The sequence below is a fragment of the Bacillus rossius genome, chromosome 1, assembly GCF_032445375.1.
Source record: "Bacillus rossius redtenbacheri isolate Brsri chromosome 1, Brsri_v3, whole genome shotgun sequence".
NCBI lineage: Eukaryota > Metazoa > Arthropoda > Insecta > Phasmatodea > Bacillidae > Bacillus > Bacillus rossius.
In genome coordinates this window covers 31,835,349-31,855,539 of record NC_086330.1, presented here as the reverse complement: position 1 = coordinate 31,855,539, position 20,191 = coordinate 31,835,349, and the positions used below count along the sequence as shown (strand labels likewise).

General features: G+C 35.0%; 1 protein-coding gene across 1 annotated transcript in view; it reads right to left on the bottom strand.

Moving 5' to 3' along the window:
* LOC134533929 (translation elongation factor 2) overlaps nt 1–18,700 on the bottom strand; it is a 117,605-nt gene extending 98,905 nt beyond the window's left edge. The window contains exons 1-3 of the mRNA XM_063371746.1: nt 18,401–18,700; nt 17,801–18,015; nt 3,721–3,914 (exon numbers count right to left, since the gene is read on the bottom strand). Of these exons, the coding sequence (XP_063227816.1) occupies nt 3,721–3,914; nt 17,801–18,015; nt 18,401–18,403 (412 nt within the window). The 5' untranslated portion in view covers nt 18,404–18,700. The remainder of the gene's footprint in view (nt 1–3,720; nt 3,915–17,800; nt 18,016–18,400) is intronic.
* Between the last annotated feature and the right edge of the window lie 1,491 nt (nt 18,701–20,191).

Genomic DNA, 20,191 nt, shown 5'->3' with positions numbered 1-20,191 from the left:
AACCTCTAAATTCTCAAAACAAAGTTAACAAACAGTTGCGCGCACAACCATAGATTATACCGTACGTAGTATGCGACGTGAGCAACACAACACCATTCGATACATCGAAAGACGGAGGTTTGAGAGAAGTATTAATTATTTAGACAAAAGTGTTACGCTACGCTAAAAATACTGTTTGATGTCTGTGCCGGAATTGTTTATTGTTATTGTTGAGTTTATTTTCAGGTTACGTTATTTAAACACCGCATTGTATTTGTGCTACAATATGAATGATCCTGGAGATAAAAAGAAACGAAAGCAATTCACGCTTAAGGAAAAAGTGGATATACTCAGAGAACTAGAAACGGGGAAAAAAGCAAGTCGCAGTTGCGAATACATATGGCATTGCGGCTCTCCTGTAGCTATTTTTTTATATATTTTTTTCTCTTTGTAAAGATATGTATGCATGTTTCAGTGCTAAGTACAAAAACTTGAGGTACCTGTAAGTACTTAGCACTGAGATTCTACTGTAATGTCTTCATATGATTTGCTTGTTATTACTAATAATGTAATAACATATGCAAATCATATAAAGACATTAATTAGAAAAAAGATTTCCATTAAGATTAATTTACGTGGTGATGAAAAAAACTCACGTTAATGAAAATACGGTAAAATCATAATTTGAACAAACATGGCAGATAAAGTAAACAAAATTCAACCGTGATTACAGTAGGCCTAGGTATCAAAACAAAATCATGCAATATTTGAAAAATTACCTGATTCATTTGCTTTCAAACAGTAGTGTAGGTACTATATTCGTAAAACATACATTCCAGAACTGTTAGTACACTAGTAGTATTTACCGTATACACATAAACAAAGAACGTACCTACTTTTATTCGCGCACAGCCAAACAAAAACATTGTCGTCTGCTTTATTTAAATTTTACATACTCTGACTGGCATATAAAATCCTCATAATATACAGCCAATTAGACAAAAAGATCAACAAGTCACTGCATGTAATGACCACTTGGCAGCAACCATTTGTTATGTTTTGTTTTGACCATGTCCATTGCCTAGTTTACAGCTTCCTGAGCTAGCCATGTGTGACAGTGGTGCAAGATGGCGGCCGTTCCGCAGTATTCACGTATTTTTTCATCAGTACCATGCACGTGATAAATATATTATCATAGACTGCGACATTACGACTGTAAAGGAAATAGTCTGTGCGCTGAAAGATCTGGATTGATTCTTAAAATTTACGAGTGACATGGGGCTGTGTTGTGTGGTCTAGGGTGGATGTTGATTTTATTAAATAGTAATATTTATATATACATCAAAAGGTACCAAAATGATTTATGTAATAGAATTTATTACTGAAGAGCAAATTTTGGGGCACTTTTTTTCTTTGTTAATTAAAAAATTTCGCTTAACTTTCGTTAAGAATATATTTATCTCATAGAAAAATTCATTTTCGTTTCACTTTCGCGAAACTTGATAAATTTTCTTTCACTTTCATTTCGTGTGGATAAAGTCACTTTCGCACATCCCTACAAAAAAGCAACTAACCATACCGCCGCACGTTCTCGCACACAGATAGCGTGCACGACTGCGCCCGCGCCACGATCACACGCAAAACCTAAGCAAACCTAAACGTGGCACTCAAAAGAGTGTCACAACAGCGTTGAAACTATTTGTGCCATGATAAAATGTTACCATTAAAAAGTTTTTTAGGCTCATGTGCAAAAACTTTCAAGCCTAACTTAGGCCTATTCTATGTAAAATAATCAGAAATCTTGGTTTGCTTGCATCTTAGAGTGTTCATGCACATGATCTGCTTCTCTAAAGTATAAAAATGATCAAAAACACCATCACAGTTTTCACCAGCAGATACTCCAATGTAGTCTCGCAGAGTTTGAAGAGCAGCAAGAGCATCTTAACTCGTGGGTGTTGTCACTTCTTCATCATCATCTTCGTCAGTATCCTGTTGAGAAGTACTGACATGGCTTTCTACAATACCTATCTTTTATATATTGCACTTCCGAAGTGATCACCTGACTGTCCACATCCACGTAATCTTGAAATAATTTCTTCTGCAACACCCTCTCATGTCCTTCAACATCTTCAATGTCACTGTAATCATCTTCACTGAGAGTGTAAGCCTTTTCTAGGAACACAAATCCAGCTTTTGCAAAGCAGTTTTGAATTGTTGATATTTTCACTTCTTTCCAGGCTCTTGCACTAAAATGCAATGCAGTCAGCAGATTTATCTTCATCAAAGAAGGGTCTTTTCCAACATCAAGCATTGTTACTGCCCTTGAAACTAGGTATCTGCGGTACAAAAACTTGAATGCCTGAATGATACCCAAGTCAAGGGTTTGTAGCTCACTCGTGCAGTTTGCTGGGAAGAAGACAATATCAGTGTTGCGAAGCTGGATGGTTGCTTTGTGAGCAGAGCACTGATCTATGAAAAGAAGAACTTTCCTAATTTGCAAAACCATTTTTGAATCAAATGCATGCAACTGGCTCTGAAACAAAGCATTGGTCATCGAGGCTTTGGTGTTTGCTTCGTACTTTGTTGGGAGTGACTTGATGTTTTTAAAACACCAAGGTTTCCTCACTTTGCCAATGACATAAAGGGGGAATTTTTCACTTCCATCTGCATTGGTAAGCAATAACACAGTAATCCGTTGCTTGCTGAGCTTACCTCCATGATACGTTTCCTCTTTAAAACTAAAGGTTTTGTCTGGTAGAACATTGAAAAACAACCCTGTTTCGTCACCATTGAAAACATTTTTTGGGTCGAACCCAGCAATTTTTTCCTGTAGCTTTTCCTTCCAATGTTCCAGTCTCCACATCCACACTTTTGCTTTTGCCACAAACCACCTTGTAAACAACATTGTGACGCTGCTTAAACCGATCAATCCATCCATTGGAAGCTAGAGGCAACAACAGATGCTTTTCCTCTTAGTATTGTACCATTTATTGGTGAATTTGCAGCACGTGCACCAGAAAACCACTCAAGAAGAATATCTTCCAGCAGTTTGAATTTTGGGTCCTTCACATATTTACGTTTTTTAACACTTGGCCCACATTGTGCGGTATTTGCAGAAATAATTTCTTGGCTTTTGATGATGGTGTTAAGTGTACTCACAGGGATTGAAAGTTCTTTCGCAAGGTCCACATATGATCAAACATATTCGTCGAACTTTGCAATTATTTTCATTTTATCGGCAACGGTTATAGTTTTTCGCAGTTTCCCTTTCTCCATTTTCTCACAGATATTAAAAACGACAAAGAGTTAAAGATGTGTCAAATACATTTACCGCTAAAGCCAATGATACTACCAGCGCTTGTAGCGGAAAGCTGTGAAAATAGAAGTCCTTGCGAATTGTGCAAAGTTACTTGCACTGTTCACGGTGCGAACGCATTCACATACGCAGCTTTTGATGTATCTTTCTTCTATGGCGGCCATGTTTCGATGTTTGTAAACACTGAATGAGACGTTAATAATGGGAATGAAGAAACTTTTCCAACGCAACAAGCATGAAAACGACATACCGCCTTATAGAAAATAAATTGGGCCAAAAACAAAGGAGGTTTCACTGTAGCACAATTCTTGAGCCATCATAACCACCCGACAAACTACAATAGATATCACCATGAATGTACTACAAACTTATGTTAACATAGCAAAAATTTTTAATTACTAGCCACACTGATGTCATGTACTTACCAGAGACGCAATCCACAACCACCAATGCACCATCGGTGACTCGCAAAGCTGCAGTCACCTCACTCGAGAAGTCCACGTGGCCCGGAGAATCAATTAGATTGATCAAGAAACCTTTTTCGTTTTTATCTCTCTGGTCTGGGTTGGTAATAAAGACACAGTCTTTTTCATCAAGCTCAAAGTACATGGAGATGGCACTGGATAAAACAAAAAAAAAGCCATTAGTTACATAAATTAAATGGAAATGCAAATTATCACCAAACCAATGTCCCAAAAATCTAAAATTATCTTAATCTTAAAAACTGTAATATCCAAAATATGTCTAACTTTGTGACACTTAACTGACATCAGTATCAGACCACACTTCTTAACTAAGAATTCTGCTATCACCTGTTTCTCAAAACCATTATAGTTAAAATAATCTCATTTCAATTTACATTTAGGTTTACATATTGTGAATTACAAAGGTCTCAAACACAAAAATGCCTTCAGCATTCATACAGCTGCCACTCAAATCTCTCAACAAAAAAAATTTAAATTTTTTATGTTACCCAATAGCTTAAAGGTGACAATTATCATCCTGTACATAGCTGACATTCTTTAAAAGTGTTTTTCATTAGATATAAACAGTCAAAACAGATTTTCATTTATAAAATACAACTAAAATGCGGTAAAAATTGTTTGCACATACAATCTTCAAATTCCTAATATAAGAGTAAAACCTAATTAAAGATACACATATTAACATCAACAAAATCCCACATATTGCAATTACAGTTAAACTAGCAGTATTATATTTTTGATCACCATTAACACCACCAGAAAGATTTTGACAAAAAAATTACTTAAAATAAGAAATAATTTAAACAAGCAGTATTATATTTTTGATCACCATTAACACCATCAGAAAGATTTTGACAAAGAATTAACTTACTAAAACTAACATCATTACTGACTTGCATCTACAAGAAGTACAATACAGGAAAAATGAAAATGCACTATTATATGGAACCCCCATTTCAATGATAAAAACTATTACAGAGTAGCTCTACCAAAATTTAAACTTACGTTCTCCCTAACATAGCCCCATTTTTACCATTACATTATCTTGTTCAATGTACAGTGCATCCAAAAAAGAGCATCCCAGTTTCTATGATATATTATAAAGGTTTATTTAGGCTCTTAAAAACAATTCATACATCAAATTTAAGGTAAACGGACCTAGTTTTTATTACAAATGTTCAATATATGAACCTTAGTTATACAGCACAAATCCACGTTTTGGTTAACAAGTCCAGAGTAATGGAAGCAAATTTGTGCCAACTCTGAAAAATCATTAAGCAGCGGTGGAATGTAGAAACAATCTTCTATATAACGCTCCAGAAAAAAATTGCATGGCGTTATGTCAGGCGAACTTGTAGGCCAGAGAAAGAGCTCCATCATCTTGAATTGCTTATACCATCAGTTGATGTTTTTGCCAAATGGGGAATCACAATTAAAATTTAAATTAAATGCACAGTGAACTGAAATTATAGATAAACACTTAGCAGAACAAAAACACTTTACGAACAGGAATCACATTTTGTGTAGGTGGGGCTGCAAGTGAGAAAACAAAGCAGTACTGGCACATGTACTTACTTTTTTTTAAACTGTTTTGAGTACTCTTTGAAACTTTGAACCAACACACTACAATGCTTAGTTAATCCTATTAAAATTTATAAATTTATATTTGCTTGTTTGGCTTTATGATACATTTTGGCCTTGTGGTAACGCATTACTATTACACTCATATGACAAATTATCCACCATTTCAATATCATTGATCAGTAGGTTTGCCTTTCATAAAAAGCGATACAAATAAGGGTCTGAAATTCTGCACCAATAATGCCACTCATGTTCAGAATTATGCAGGTTGATTCCAGCCGTTGAGCTTTGCTGCCAGGTCACATTACTGCTGCCAGTGTTTTTAAATCTCTAAGAGTTTATCATTTCTGTATTTTTTTGTTTCAAAGTAGCTAACACTTCATACCAGGGTGTCTACTCATGTTGAGTCACAGAATTCCTGTACAATTCCCGTACATTCCTGTACACTAATAAAAAATTTCATGTACATTTACAGCTTACACTATCACTAATTAGGATAATAGCAATGTTAAAAATAATTGTACAAAAAAGTCCACAAAAAATTTTTTTTAACAAAAACTTGGATTTCAAGAAAATTTGTCACAGAACAGTTAGGCCTACATTTATGTTGATAAAATTTAGCTCATTCTAGGTTACTTTGCACTGCAGCCAAACTTTGCCACATGGCAACTGTCAAATTTTTAACTTTTATCTTTAGAGGCTGTATATATACCTGTACCAGTTTTGTTTTTATTATTTTTGTTTCCCATGTCTGTATTTTTGGTATATTTAACTTAAAACTGTTTGTGTATTAACTTATATTTGTTGACGTGTCCTATACCATTTGTACAAATGTCTGTATGGTCAAATGGATGAAAATAAATAAACAAATAAATAAAACTCGCATGACCTTGCGCGCGATATGCCACTTGCCAAATGCCAATTTTGCCAACCAAGTTCCTGTCCAACAGAGTAAAGTACACCCGCCCCTCGAAGAAACACGGTAATCCATCCAAAGAAAAATGTAGCACTAATCAAAACAGCGCTAATCAAATACGTTTTTAACATAAGAGTGCATGTTAAACAAAATAATTGGTTTTCCCGCCTTTGAAATATGTATGTTTACTGTACCATACTCCACATTTATCCCGTTTAAAAATTGGTTGTCTGTAAAGTCGGTTTATGGACGATAGTTTTAACGTGACGTCATAACAAAACATTGATGAAATGATTGCATACTTTTATGAATAAAATTGAATCATTTTTATTTTAATAATAAAGGAATAATAACTTTTCACATCACTTTATAAACGTCAAAAAGTTTTTTTTCTGGAAACGTAATGCGCTGTCAACTTCAACTAGCGCAACCTGGCATGCATGAGATTAAAATACCTCGAAAGCTTCTGACCTTTCTCGCCAGATGGAAGGAGTAGCATAAACATGGCTGTATAAACACGCTCCACGGATATATTAACGTAATTTTATTGCTTGTAAAACTTTTAACTAGACATAAGAAAACAGGCATCAAAAAATTGAATAACTATTACGGAAAAGTGAAAACTAACGTTTTTTTTAATTCGTTCTTTTATTAAAATTGTACAAGTGTCGAGATTTATTATGTTGCATTGTGTTTGATACAAGAGTGCCGTTGCCATTATGTGCGCGTGTAAATAAAAAAATTTGTGGACGAAAAAGAACGATACTTCAAAAAGAGCCCTAATTAATTGGCGCTAATCAAGCAGCGTTACTTCGAGGGGTGGATGTATACTCACACAGAGCAAGACTGGCTTGCAGCTGTCGCCGGCCGGCGCAATTAACTTTGTCTTACGCGCTTAATTTTTATACACACGTGATAATGGTCGCTTGTATACAAAAATAATATGACACGGCATATAATATGATTTTTGATTCGTGACCACTGAAATCAGCATAAAATTCTTGCATTATACGCCGGCAAATACGATATAATTTTGCAGGTATGTTGTCTACTTTCTTCCGATGTTCACGAAACGAAAAACAAATTTTAATAAAAAGATTTATCATAAATAACTTCTGCACACACACAAAGATGCAGTACTATTAGTATTACTTAACCGGACGAACTTCAACAAAAACCACACTATACAACACGCAAAAATAAACTGGATGAAAATTTAAGCATGAGCGGGAACGACCATTAACGAACGACCACAGAAAAAAAAAAAAAAAACTGGGTGAGTCCACGCGTCTTACGCAAGTGGTTATCACGATTACGCGGCAACTTGTGTTGGTTGATCCCATCGTCTGCATTCAGCACTCTGCAATAAAGCACCAGCATATTGTAGAGAAGCAATAATCACACGATTCACGATTGTGTTGCAGTAAAATCTTCCCTTTTTAATATTAATATATAAATGTTGTTGACGGGCGGGTAAAAGTCAAAAGTTCCCGGACATCGGGATAAATTCCCGCACAATCCCCGTATTTTTCCCGGGCAGTATAATTCCTGTACAATTCCCGTTTTTCCCGGTCGGTAGACACCCTGCATACGTACCTTTCCGTAATTAGTTTTTGAGTGCTATCAACACTAATTTTTTTTTACTCTATAAAGCAGCTTTTTACAACTTGTCTTGAAATAGTTTCATACTTTATAGTATGTTGATTTTTCTATAGTATTTGTTATAACTATATATTAACATAACATTCAAAAAATCTTGCCAATGCCCTAATTTGGCAAGGCCGTATTTCGAAACATAATAGATTTAAGACCTTTCACTACAATGGTTTGTGTAGTTACTTTGTTAAAACCTTTTGGTAAATATGTAGTGTAGTGGTATTTGCAAAAAAAAATGTTAAAAATCCGAAAATACTTTTATTATATGCTCTTTCACTTCCTCTTTTCATTAAACCCGGCAGAGATAAGAAATTCCAAATACTTTAGGAGATATCAAATTTTTTAATTTTCATAGTTTGGGCGATATTTGTTTAAAAAAAATTTTAAATTCCGAAAATATTTTTATTCTATGCTCTTTAACTTCCTCTTTTCATTAAACCCGGCGGAGATAAAAAATTCCAAATACTTTAGGAGATATAGAATTTTTTAATTTCCATCACAATACATGTGCATTCATGCGGCATTCACCATTGTTTGTTTACGAGTATGAATTATTTTTTTTCGCGGCGTAGGTGAACGACTACATCATTTTCTACTAATGGTAAAGGAATTGTACCCGCCTCTAACTTAGGTGAGTTTTTAACGTTTCAAATTTTAATGTTTTATTTTTTATTTGGATATTGTTGCGCAAGTAATAAGTAAAAAAAAAATTACGTGAGTTTCTACTGTCAGGGCGGCCACTCTTCTGGGATAATAAAATTCCTGGTTTTTTCCAGGTTTTTTCAAGGGTGGTTTTTATCAATATTTGCCTACAATTTGCATTTTTGTTACACAAAGCACACACAATATGATGTTTTATTGGCGTTAAACAATCGACAACTTAACTATAGGCTTAAAAATTAAATCAATGAACTTGCTTAAAACAAAACCTACCACCAACAAAAAATTTATAATCTCACGTCACAAAAATTACTTGACACCAAACGCACGTGTTTTGCCTCTCTTGCGTGGCTGGTTAATGCTGTTCTTCCCATCCATGCTACCGATATTGATTTTAACATTACACAAATTGCAAATAGCGTGTGTCCTGCACTTTGGATCTTTCTCCACCCATTCAAACTCTTCCGTATATTTGTCATTGTACGTGGTGACCGAACTCGTTCACATTTTGATAGTCTGCGCCAATTACATGTTAGTTTAAAAAATTCAAAACAACGTCCCGCACAACTAAACTTTTTAAAAAAACTCGAGAAAAGTATCCGTGATACCGTGACGCAACAACATGAGCGCAAAGTAGAAACAAATATACATACAAAACTAGTGCTACCAACATGCAGTGCGAGAAATTACTACCACCCTACAACAACGTTTTCAGCCAAAATGCTGTTGCTTTTGAATACAGAAACATAATAAGTATGGAAGTCTGAATTGTTAACGGTTTCTTACGTACTACAAAAGTTTTTAAATGCAATATGAACAAATTAACTTTCACAAAATATAGCACACGAGCACGCTGTCGTGCTTCGACGGGTGGTGAACGTGATCATTTAACAGCCGTATGTTATTGTAACCGTTACTTCATAAAAAAATTCCCGGTTCTAATAAAAATTCCTGGTTGATTCCCGGTATTCCTGGTTTTTTTAAGAAATCCTGGCTATTTCCCGTATTTCCCGATTTCCCGGTTGGCTGGCCACCCTGACTGTTCATCCTTTGTCCCGGTTTGTTTGGTCAGGGCATTTACATTATAAATACTTTAAAACTAAAGAACCATTAAAATAAATTCACATTATTTATAATGTCAGTTTGAAAGTATTTATAATGTAACTGACCTGACCTAATCAACCATTTTAATTAATTAGGCATTCACGAACACACGGCAAAATAAAAAAACATGGCGTTGGTCGAATGATTGTACAGGTCTTGTATTGCAAAATAAGAATGGCGATTATCTCCTAAAGTATTTGGAATTTCTTATCTCCGCCGTGTTTAATGAAAAGAGGAAGTGAAAGAGCATATAATAAAAGTATTTTCGGAATGTTAACATTTTTTTTCCCATTAATACCGCTACACTACATATTTACCAACTTTTTAATGCATCATTCCAAAAGTTTTACTAAACAAACCATTAAAATTTCATAATTAGAAAAATGTAATTTTTGTGGTATAAGACACCTATTAATGAGCACATCCAAGTAAAGAAAACTCATTGTACTTGTTAAGAGGAGCTTGAATGCAACGCTGACAAAAAACAACGGAATGGAAAGGATACAAAAATTAAGAACTAATTGCCAACAACCAAGACTATTTGAAATCAATTTCGTAAATAATAGCTTAACAAGTAAAATCTAATATCACCACATTCAGCAAGTTTCCTTCATTCTCCATATTCACAATATACTGACATCGATCGCAGCTACGCCCTCCCTAAGTGCGATGTGCCTTGCTCTTCTCCCACCACCACCTATTCAAACATCGCACCAACGAACGTGTGCGAGCATATGTTTGCCCGCCCCGCAAGAGGCAAGTAGTCTGGGTCCCACAGCCTTAAAATAATAGTCTGGGTCCCACAGCCTTAAAATAATAATTTAACTAATAATTGGTAATTTTACTTATATTTTAGACTTTTGTTTTCTTTCAGCTTGAATAAGGGCTGAGCAGCGCAATGCACAAACATATCAGAATGCACCCCTACACAGGCAGTTTATTTTTGAACTTAATTAATACTTACTAAATATAAATGTAATTAATACTTAATAATTAAATGTGAATTATTATTTAGTGTTCAGGAGGTTCTTAGTGTTACCTGTTGCTTCATGTAATTATAAAGGGCCTAACAGTAATTCAACTGCTTTCTACAACAATGACAGTCAGACCACACCCAGTTTCTTTCATGTGCTGCCCTAGGTAGAAGCAACCTACGCATCTCGTCAACATCACCGTTCCATTTCAACCTATCTTTAACACCTGGCGTCAAAAGTCTTTTTAAACACTTTTCACCTTTGAGGTCTATCCTGGGTAGTAGACTGTTTAATTAATAGAAGTCCTGGAGGACATTTTAAATCAAACTACGCGACAGTTTCTAGACAAGACCACACTGTGTCCTGGTCTTCCCCTAAACCAGTTGAATCACCATTGGCATCTTTTACAGCTTATTACATAAATGTGTTTGTACATGTATGACTCAACCAGAGTAAAACCCTCCAACCAGATATGTGAGTACATGATTGTGCTTCCTGCATAGGAGACCAGAGAATGTGGGACACCCGAAGATCCCACTGACAACCATGATCGGTAGTGTACTAAAAGCATTCCCTCCCCCCCCCCCTCAGAGTGGGTTAGTAGGGTAGGCTTTAATGCTGTATTGGGGGGATCGAGCCTAGCACCCATACAGGCGACATCACGACCCAGAGACGGGTCCACGTGGTGGCGCCAATGTCCACAATCCATAATGAGCTAATTAGTTAATTTAGTAAATTCCCTAATGTCAATACTGTAGCATAAATTTACTTAAAGTACTGAAAGTTGCAGAGATATTTCACAACACTCCAGTGACACGAGGTAAACTATTTTGTAGCAATATGCACTCAGCATGCTGCAACTGGACATAAAGATAGAGGTCCTGCAGTAGCGTTATGGCAGTCTGCACTTATCTGCTTCCATTAGCACAGCCAACACTGTCACTGTCGCTCTTGGGACTGGCCCAAGACACGACTACAGCATGGCGCATTGTGTGCTGGAAGCTATTCATACAAGTAGTAGCAGTCAAAAGCATTGAGTCACTATGTGAATCTATGCTGTGACTTGCGTTACAGTATCAACACTAAATGCTATCCAAGATTCAAAGCGAGAATGCTGGTGTCATCAGCTTCGACCATTAACTTTCAGAGATAATGTTGCACACTGCACTCAGCATGCTGCAACTGGACATAAAGATAGAGGTCCTGCAGTAGCGTTATGGCAGTCTGCACTTATCTGCTTCCATTAGCACAGCCAACACTGTCACTGTCGCTCTTGGGACTGGCCCAAGACACGACTACGGCATGGCGCATTGTGTGCTGGAAGCTATTAGCATACAAGTAGTAGCAGTCAACAGCATCGAGTCACTAACAGAATGTATGCCAAGACTTACATTCTTACAGTATAGTCAAAAATTAACATTTAATAATGTTGATAATGGCTGCAATATCAAGTACTGCTACATGCACTTGGAATTCTAAAATTACTTGACTTTTCAGGCCTGAATCCACAAGTTTCCCTGACCTTCCAGACACCAATAATCTCACAGCCCACTTGTGTTGCCATTAAAATACATCATTTTAATCTTAAAACTTATACCTTCTAAGAAAATAATACTTAGGTACATGATAATCACCTTTCTGAGAAGAAAAGATTCAGAAAATTATTTCATTTGCACCTATAGTTGATTATACTCTGTAGAACTCACCGTATTGAAACTAATTATTCAATACTATAACCGTATAACCTTTTATTATAAAAAAAAAACATTTAAAAAAATATGACTGTATGATGGATGATATTAATGCACTTATGCAGCAATCATAGTACTAAAAGAGACTGCGAAATTAAGTTGGAAAAAATTAATAAGATTGGGATTAACAAATGGAAAAAGGGACGTAAAGCAAATTTAAAATTCAGTAGTAAAAAAAACATGACACTAAATAGTATAACATGTATTACAAAAATTTTAATGTAATGCAGATTGCAGGTATGTAATATTAAACTATATTCATTATTTTAATCTATTCTTGAGGCTGCCAGTTTTGTCTGCTGAGGTTACCTAACATTGAACGACAGTTTTATAAATCACTATCCCAACCCCTTGCTGATGCGGTGATCATGGTCATAACACATTGTGTTTTGTCCCAAACGTCTAAATGATTCTCGATGAATTTTTTTTCGTTGACATAACATGTGCAGTTAAGTTTTTCTTTTGAGATAACGAATGTGTTTGCTCAGTATTTCTTTAGTGTATATGTAACCCCAAATACTTCTCCCCCAATAACTACGTCAGTCATGTCTTTTGAGACTATAGCTGTGCCTAAAATTTCTGTAAGTCTAATACTTTGAGAAATTAAGGACTAAAAATCTACTAAATCACAGGTTCTGATGGTATTCCCAATTTTATTCTTAAAGGCTGCACCCAACTTTTAGTACCTCTACTTTATCACATTTTTAACACCAGTCTGAAAACGAATATATTTCCCAATAATTGGAAAATAGCAAAAATGATTCCTATTCATAAAAATGGTTCAAAATTAGATGTCTCAAACTACAGGCCAATATCAATATGTAATGGGTTCTCCTAAATTTTTTAAAAAATTAGCTAAATTTTTAAATTTTCAACTTCGTAATTTTCTCTCCAATAATCAACATGGTTTCAGGTCTGGTATGTCTACTACCACTAATCTTCTTACCTTTCTTAATCCTGTATATAATATAGTTACTAATAGGGGTCAGGCCGATGCCTGTTACTTCAACTTAGCTGAAGCATTTGATACTGTAAACCATTCCTTACTTCTTATTAAATTATCCCATGTTGGTCTTTGTGGAAACTATATCAATTGGTTCTCAAGTTACCTTTCCAACAGAGGTTTTTTTGTATCGATCAACAATCATAGATCTTCTCAGTATAATGCGTGTTCTGGTGTTCCCCAGGGAGGTACTCTTTCACCTCTTCTCTTTAATATATTTATTAACGACATTACACAAGTACTTTGCTACTCTACTGGCATTCTTTTTGCTGATGACCTAAAAATCTATAAAATTATTTATTCCTTAGATGATTGTGAATTATTACAATATATTATTAAATTTAATAATTGGTGTCTAAGAAACTTGGTCAAACTAAACAAAAATAAAACCAAGGTCCTATCTTTCACTAGGTAATACCATCCAATTAAATATTCATACAAATTAGCAAATTCTATTATCTCTCAAGCCCCATGGCACTTATAAGATCAAAATTAGAACATGGTTCTGTTATCTGGAATGGCATCAACTTAACGGATACTGAAAAAATTGGAAGTATTCACAATAAAGTTATAGATTTAAATATTACGAGGAACCTCCCACACCCCACTTGGACACCCCTGGTAGACCGCAGGGCATATCATGATGCCCTTTTTGTTCATAATTGTTACATTCATAAATTCAGATGTCCTTATTTTCTTGACAATACTAATACTGCCTTAAGAATTCCCCAATTCAGTTCCCGCTTACGGTCTACTCTGTGTACTCTTCATACTCATAATGATATTATTTATAGACTTATAACAAACTACAATACATAATCTATTTTTGAATTCCAACAGTGTTTAATAATAAATTCTGATTTATGTGTCATATCTATATTTTTTCCCTTTAATTGTTCTCTTAACATTTAATATGTTTTTACCTATATGTTTTATGTGTTGTGTTATGGTTCTTTGTTAGTGTTTTGTCTGTTTTGGTATTATCACTGCTAGTGTGCGGTACTCTTGCTCTCGTTTGCTGGCCATCTATAGATGTTTTCCTCCTATGGTACCGACGGAGGTGGGAGTCCATACACTGGTAGTGATAACTGTGTTCCTGTATTACATGTAGTGCCCACCACTAAAGTCTACGACTGTTGGTGGGCATGTGACAAATTCCAAATAAATAAAAAAATAATATATATATATATATAACACATAGGCTCAACTAAGCATTCAGTAAACATGAACAGTGAAAACATTACAAATAAATATACTCTTCTTTAAAACACTTCAAACATTATCTCCTTACCATGAGAAAGAGCTTACTTGAAATTTTCATACACACAATATAATTATTCTACCATTCCTAAGTCTTCGAATTTTATCTTTACTAATATGCAGATGCCAGTAAATCATCACAATTACTAGAAATAACTATGTTGCATAGATTACAAGTGATGTAAGTACATCAAAATAAGACAGCATAGCAAAATTAATGTGGTTTCAGACTGATACACATATTTGTAAACAATTCCTATCAATTCACCTAAAACTATTGAATGTCTGCTACTGAAATTGTAAATATATGGAAATAAGCCCCCCCCCCCCCCTTTTTTATGATAAAATAAAAAGCCAGTGGTTTCACGAAAAGGAAAAATAATCATGGGATACATTCACAGAACTGTTATCAATTTGATTTTGCTTCCACACAAAAAAAATTTCCAGAAATATTTGGCAATTTCCCAGAAATTCAAAGGAATTCTTTGTGACCATTTTAATTTCCCTAAACTTTTCAAACTGAAGCAACCCAGCACTCTATTAATGGGAAATGTCAGAAGCTGCCGCCTAAGAATCAATGTAAGAATGCTAGTACAGAAGCATGGCTATTCGCGAAACAAAATTATTAGATTGACATTGATTTAAATAGAGAAGGAAAATCCTCCCAAGGTTACATTTGAATTGACACTAACTGCTATCCAAGATTCAAAGCGAGAATGCTGGTGTCATCAGCTTCGACCATTAACTTTCAGAGATAATGTTGCACACTGCACTCAGCATGCTGCAACTGGACATAAAGATAGAGGTCCTGCAGTAGCGTTATGGCAGCCTGCACTTATCTGCTTCCATTAGCACAGCCAACACTGTCATTGTCGCTCTTGGGACTGGCCCAAGACACGACTACGGCATGGCGCATTGTGTGCTGGAAGCTATTAGCATACAAGTAGCAGCAGTCAACAGCACTATATTGATAATTCCCAGGTGTACCATTTGAGTTCTTGCTTGAACATGTTTCATGAACAGATTTTATAATGATTAAACACCATTTGAGTTTTGAGAGCCAAATAACTTTGGGAAGAACCAACTGAACTGGTTATTTAAAACCATGATTATCAACTGGCATAGTAGTTGTATGCGTTTCTATAATCTGAACAGATTTTATGTAGGTTATTATTATCAGACACAAATTTTACAGAAATGATTTACAAAATGTCAGATCATAAACAAAACATTTGTAATCAAATTTCTTTTTCTACTTACAAACACTTCCCACATTAAGAACACATTTTTTTAAATGCCTTAAACACTTGTAAATTGGATTTTTATTACACTTGCATTAATTTTCGAATTGTATTTTTAAAAAATATACTAATATCAGTATGTTCAATTTTAGGCAATTTTAAAAATCATGGTTTCCCCATTAATCTTTTATATAAAAATCCAAGTTTTTTTTTTTTAACATTACATACATTATCCGAACCCTAAGAACAGTTTCCAAATTCTTACTGGTTTCTAACAAATTACAGTTTATGGGTCACAGTAAGTAGCCTGTGTAGTAACACGGCCATCACCATACGTGCTTTCTTAGTATAAAAAAATGCTTTCCACGAGAGATGGCCTGATTCTGATTGTTGTCGCCACCCAACTGTTTTCATGAAATAGCTGTAACAGGATCCTGTTATTCTCGAGAAATCCTAATGAACATAACATAGCCAAACCTGTTTTCAAAAACAGGTATGTTTAATTCCAGTACATTACGGCTGGGGCCAAGTCGTCCATCCTAATATTTCCATTTCAAGTGAAAACCAAATAGAATGGAAGACAGTCTTGGCCCTAGCCATAACATATTGACATTAAAGTCCCTTCTATTAGAAGACAATCTCAGCTACACTATAATCCTAAGGATCTCTTGAGAACCAATATCAGGTTGCAGCTAGTAACGAGTAAATGGTAGAGCAGTGATAACAAACCGGGAGATAACAAATAGAAACAAATGCTACTAATCACAACAAAACCACTACAGCAAGCACAGACTGTGGCCACTTTAACCTGCGGTTTACCAAAATTAATTTGTCTAAATAGTAGCAATCACGAAAATATGTGTTAGATTACGTGAGTACTTTCCTTTTAATAAAAAACCACATTTAACACAAAACCGAAACAGTAAATATACGGGAAGTTTTCCATATTAATACAAATTAACACATGACAAGTTCTACCAAAACAGATACACGTGTATTTACACAGGGTGGTAATGTTAAAATGAAATTACTTTACATATAAACATAAATTTTGTCAGAATCCAATAGTAATTTTCAAAACTGTAGAGAGGAAGGACTGCAATGTTAAAAAAAAAAAACTTTCCCAATTTGATTTCTTTTTACGAAAAATCTGCAGCTAAATCAATTTTACCCATTTTTAAATTATGAAAAAACAAACAAGCAGTGACCACAGGCACTATTTTGTGGCCTCAGCAACAACCATTTATCGAGAAAACAGGCAGCCAACTATAAACATTTCAAATCTCTGCCAAAAATAAAAAATCAATATACCAGCAAAATGGTGTAACATTAATCCAACCAATACAAATGTGCCTAATTTTTTATCAACACTTGCTGCTTTGTAAATTCAAATTAACTTACAATCTAATGAGTTTTAGCAAAGGAGTCCAGTTTGATTGCAAATTTCCAACAGCTTACAATCATTTTCAAACCATAATTTGTAAAACCATGGTCAAGTAGCAGTGCAAAAGGCCATAGGCGAATCTAAGGCATGACTTACATCACAGTATTGTAAAAAAAAATTAGCATTTCATGATTATCTAGGGCAGTCATTTGCTGCAAAGTGATAATTGCAAGACTTAATCTCACTTGTTCATCTCCGTTTATTTTAAGGCAGTACATGCCAGCTGCTGCTGCTACCCTAGATTGACATTTACAATAATGTAGCACTCAAAACTCATGATGCAACTGGACATACAAATAGATAACACGGTAAACACTGTCACTGTCGCTCTTGGAACTGGCCCACGACACAACTAAAACATGGTGAATTGTGTGCTGGAAGCAAATACTTCAACAAAAACATAAAGAGAGTACCGATAAAAGTAACTTACGTGGACTTAATAGTGATGCATCTCTCCTGTTCATCTTTTCTCGTGTCCGTAAATCTCATATCACCAGCTTTGGCACTGGCAATAATTCCAGCTTTTGAAACCAGGGAGTCTGTCAGTGTTGACTTGCCGTGATCCACGTGGGCAATGACAGACATATTGCGGATATTCTTCTTCTTGTCCATCATCACCCGGATCTCATCTACAGTGAAATTCACCTAGAACACAAAATATCAACGAAGTAAAGCAATAAAATGTTTTTTTTATTACAAAAATAATTCAATCACGAACTAATACACATACCATACGCTAAATCAACTTTCTGTCCAGCTTGCAGCTTAAAAACTATTTTAAAAAGTAATAAAAACACAAAACTAAGAAAGTGCAACCCAACGAATAATTTGTAAAGCGTAAATCCCCGTAAACATTCTAAAAACCGTATTTTGAGAAGGGATTACTATATTTCAAAGTGTTGAGCAACCTATCTTTACATCACAGTATTGAATTCTGAAAGTAACCCGAATATCAACATTTCGATTTCAAACAACAAAACAACAAATTCACAACAACAATAAGTTAAAATAATGCTGAAATTAGCCTTACCATTTTGGATGGCAATCGATTTCCTGTGCAAGCGTAAAATACCTATCGCCAACAATGGCGGACTCCCTGTGAAAGGAACAAGACACGAGTTGCCACTATTCAAAATTGGAACGGAATGAAATGGTGCACATAGAAGAGACATATTATAGAAAACTTTTATCATAGAGTAGATATTAGAGGTGTGTTGGGACAGCAATTTTCGGTATCAGTCCCAACCTGATACTGATTCAGTAATAAACCTAGTTACAAGTCTCTGATACTTCTGTATCAGACGGTCCCAGGAAGCAACAAAGCTCCGCGTACGCAGACCGTGCGACCGGAAGGAGAATCTGATACAATATTTATCACGCCCGGTAATTCTCTACCTCTGTTACTCTCATGCCCGCCTGATACAGCCAGTATCAATCAGTTCAACATTCACTGCAGTTCGTCCTGGCCGTGTATCACCAATTTGTGGGCTGTCATGCTTTGTAGTTAGTATCTTTATAGTGAAATAAGGAATGGATAAGTGCACGAAAAAGACTTCATTTGTGTGGAATTTTTTCACGGAAAATAATGAGTTTGCTAATTGTAATTTGTGTAAACAAAAACTGAGTTATAAATCATCGACTAATCTGAAGAAACATTTGAAACGTAAACATTGATATAGTATGCTCACTAATGTACCTATCTGTTTTTTTATTTTTTATTTTTGATAAAATCGTGAATTTTTAATGTATAAAAACACTAGTTACTAATTGTTTTCGAAAAAAGAAAGTCCATATGTTGATTACATCTGTTATTAGTGTCAACTGAGAATTTATTTGCATTTTCATAGCTGTTAGGTGCACAAATATAAATATTATATCTTGTATTAATGTACTTTTTAATATTAAAATTTCATTAGTTTTATTATAGAACGAGACGGTGCACGCACTGCGCACTGAGCGTACTTTGAAGTAGGACAATAAACAAAACGACTTGTAACCAGAGCTGCCACTCTGATATTCATGAAAAACCTAGATAACCTACAAAAAAACCCAGACACATGGGTAAACAACCCAGATGCGTCTAAAATGCTATCGTTGAAAATGTTTGCGTACTAATTCAAAAATATAAACATAACTGGTTTTAATATAAAACAATTAATTACCTTACAAGACTGAACACGGTTAAATACAACCAATACAAGAAAATTACACTGCAGCAAAATGGCTGTATAAGTAAATCTTGGACCAGTACATATCATAAAAAAACCTACAAATATATACATGACAAAACAAACACCATCACTGCATCCTTTAAACCAGGAATTGTTTTTATAAAACTGCATCATGTACGTTAGTCTTTATTCAGAGTCTGATTCTACAAGATTGGTTTGAAGGTTAATTGTTGCATTGGTTTTGTGTTCTGCAAGCCTCTTTGAAGAATGTGTCTAATTTAATATTCGACTTAGCTTCTCGAAAACTAGTTTTGTGTTTATATGTATTTTTGTGTGTGAAACACATAGACTTGTTTGCATTTATCAAACAGATATTGCAACAGATACAGTAGCTACTACCTTTATTATTGTTTTAGGTATAAAAATAATTAAAATTATAAAAAACCTAGAATTGTTGGAATTCATTATTTAAAAACCCAGAAACCCAAACACCATTGGAAAAACCCAGATCTGGGTGGAAAAACCCATGAGTGGCAGCCCTGCTTGTAACAATATCGCTTTGCGCCTCTCCTTCAAGGCTTCAACGCCTTCCCCTGCGCTTCCTCCCCTACATTCTTTCCCTTCTTTATCCCTTATTCGTCGTTCCTGCT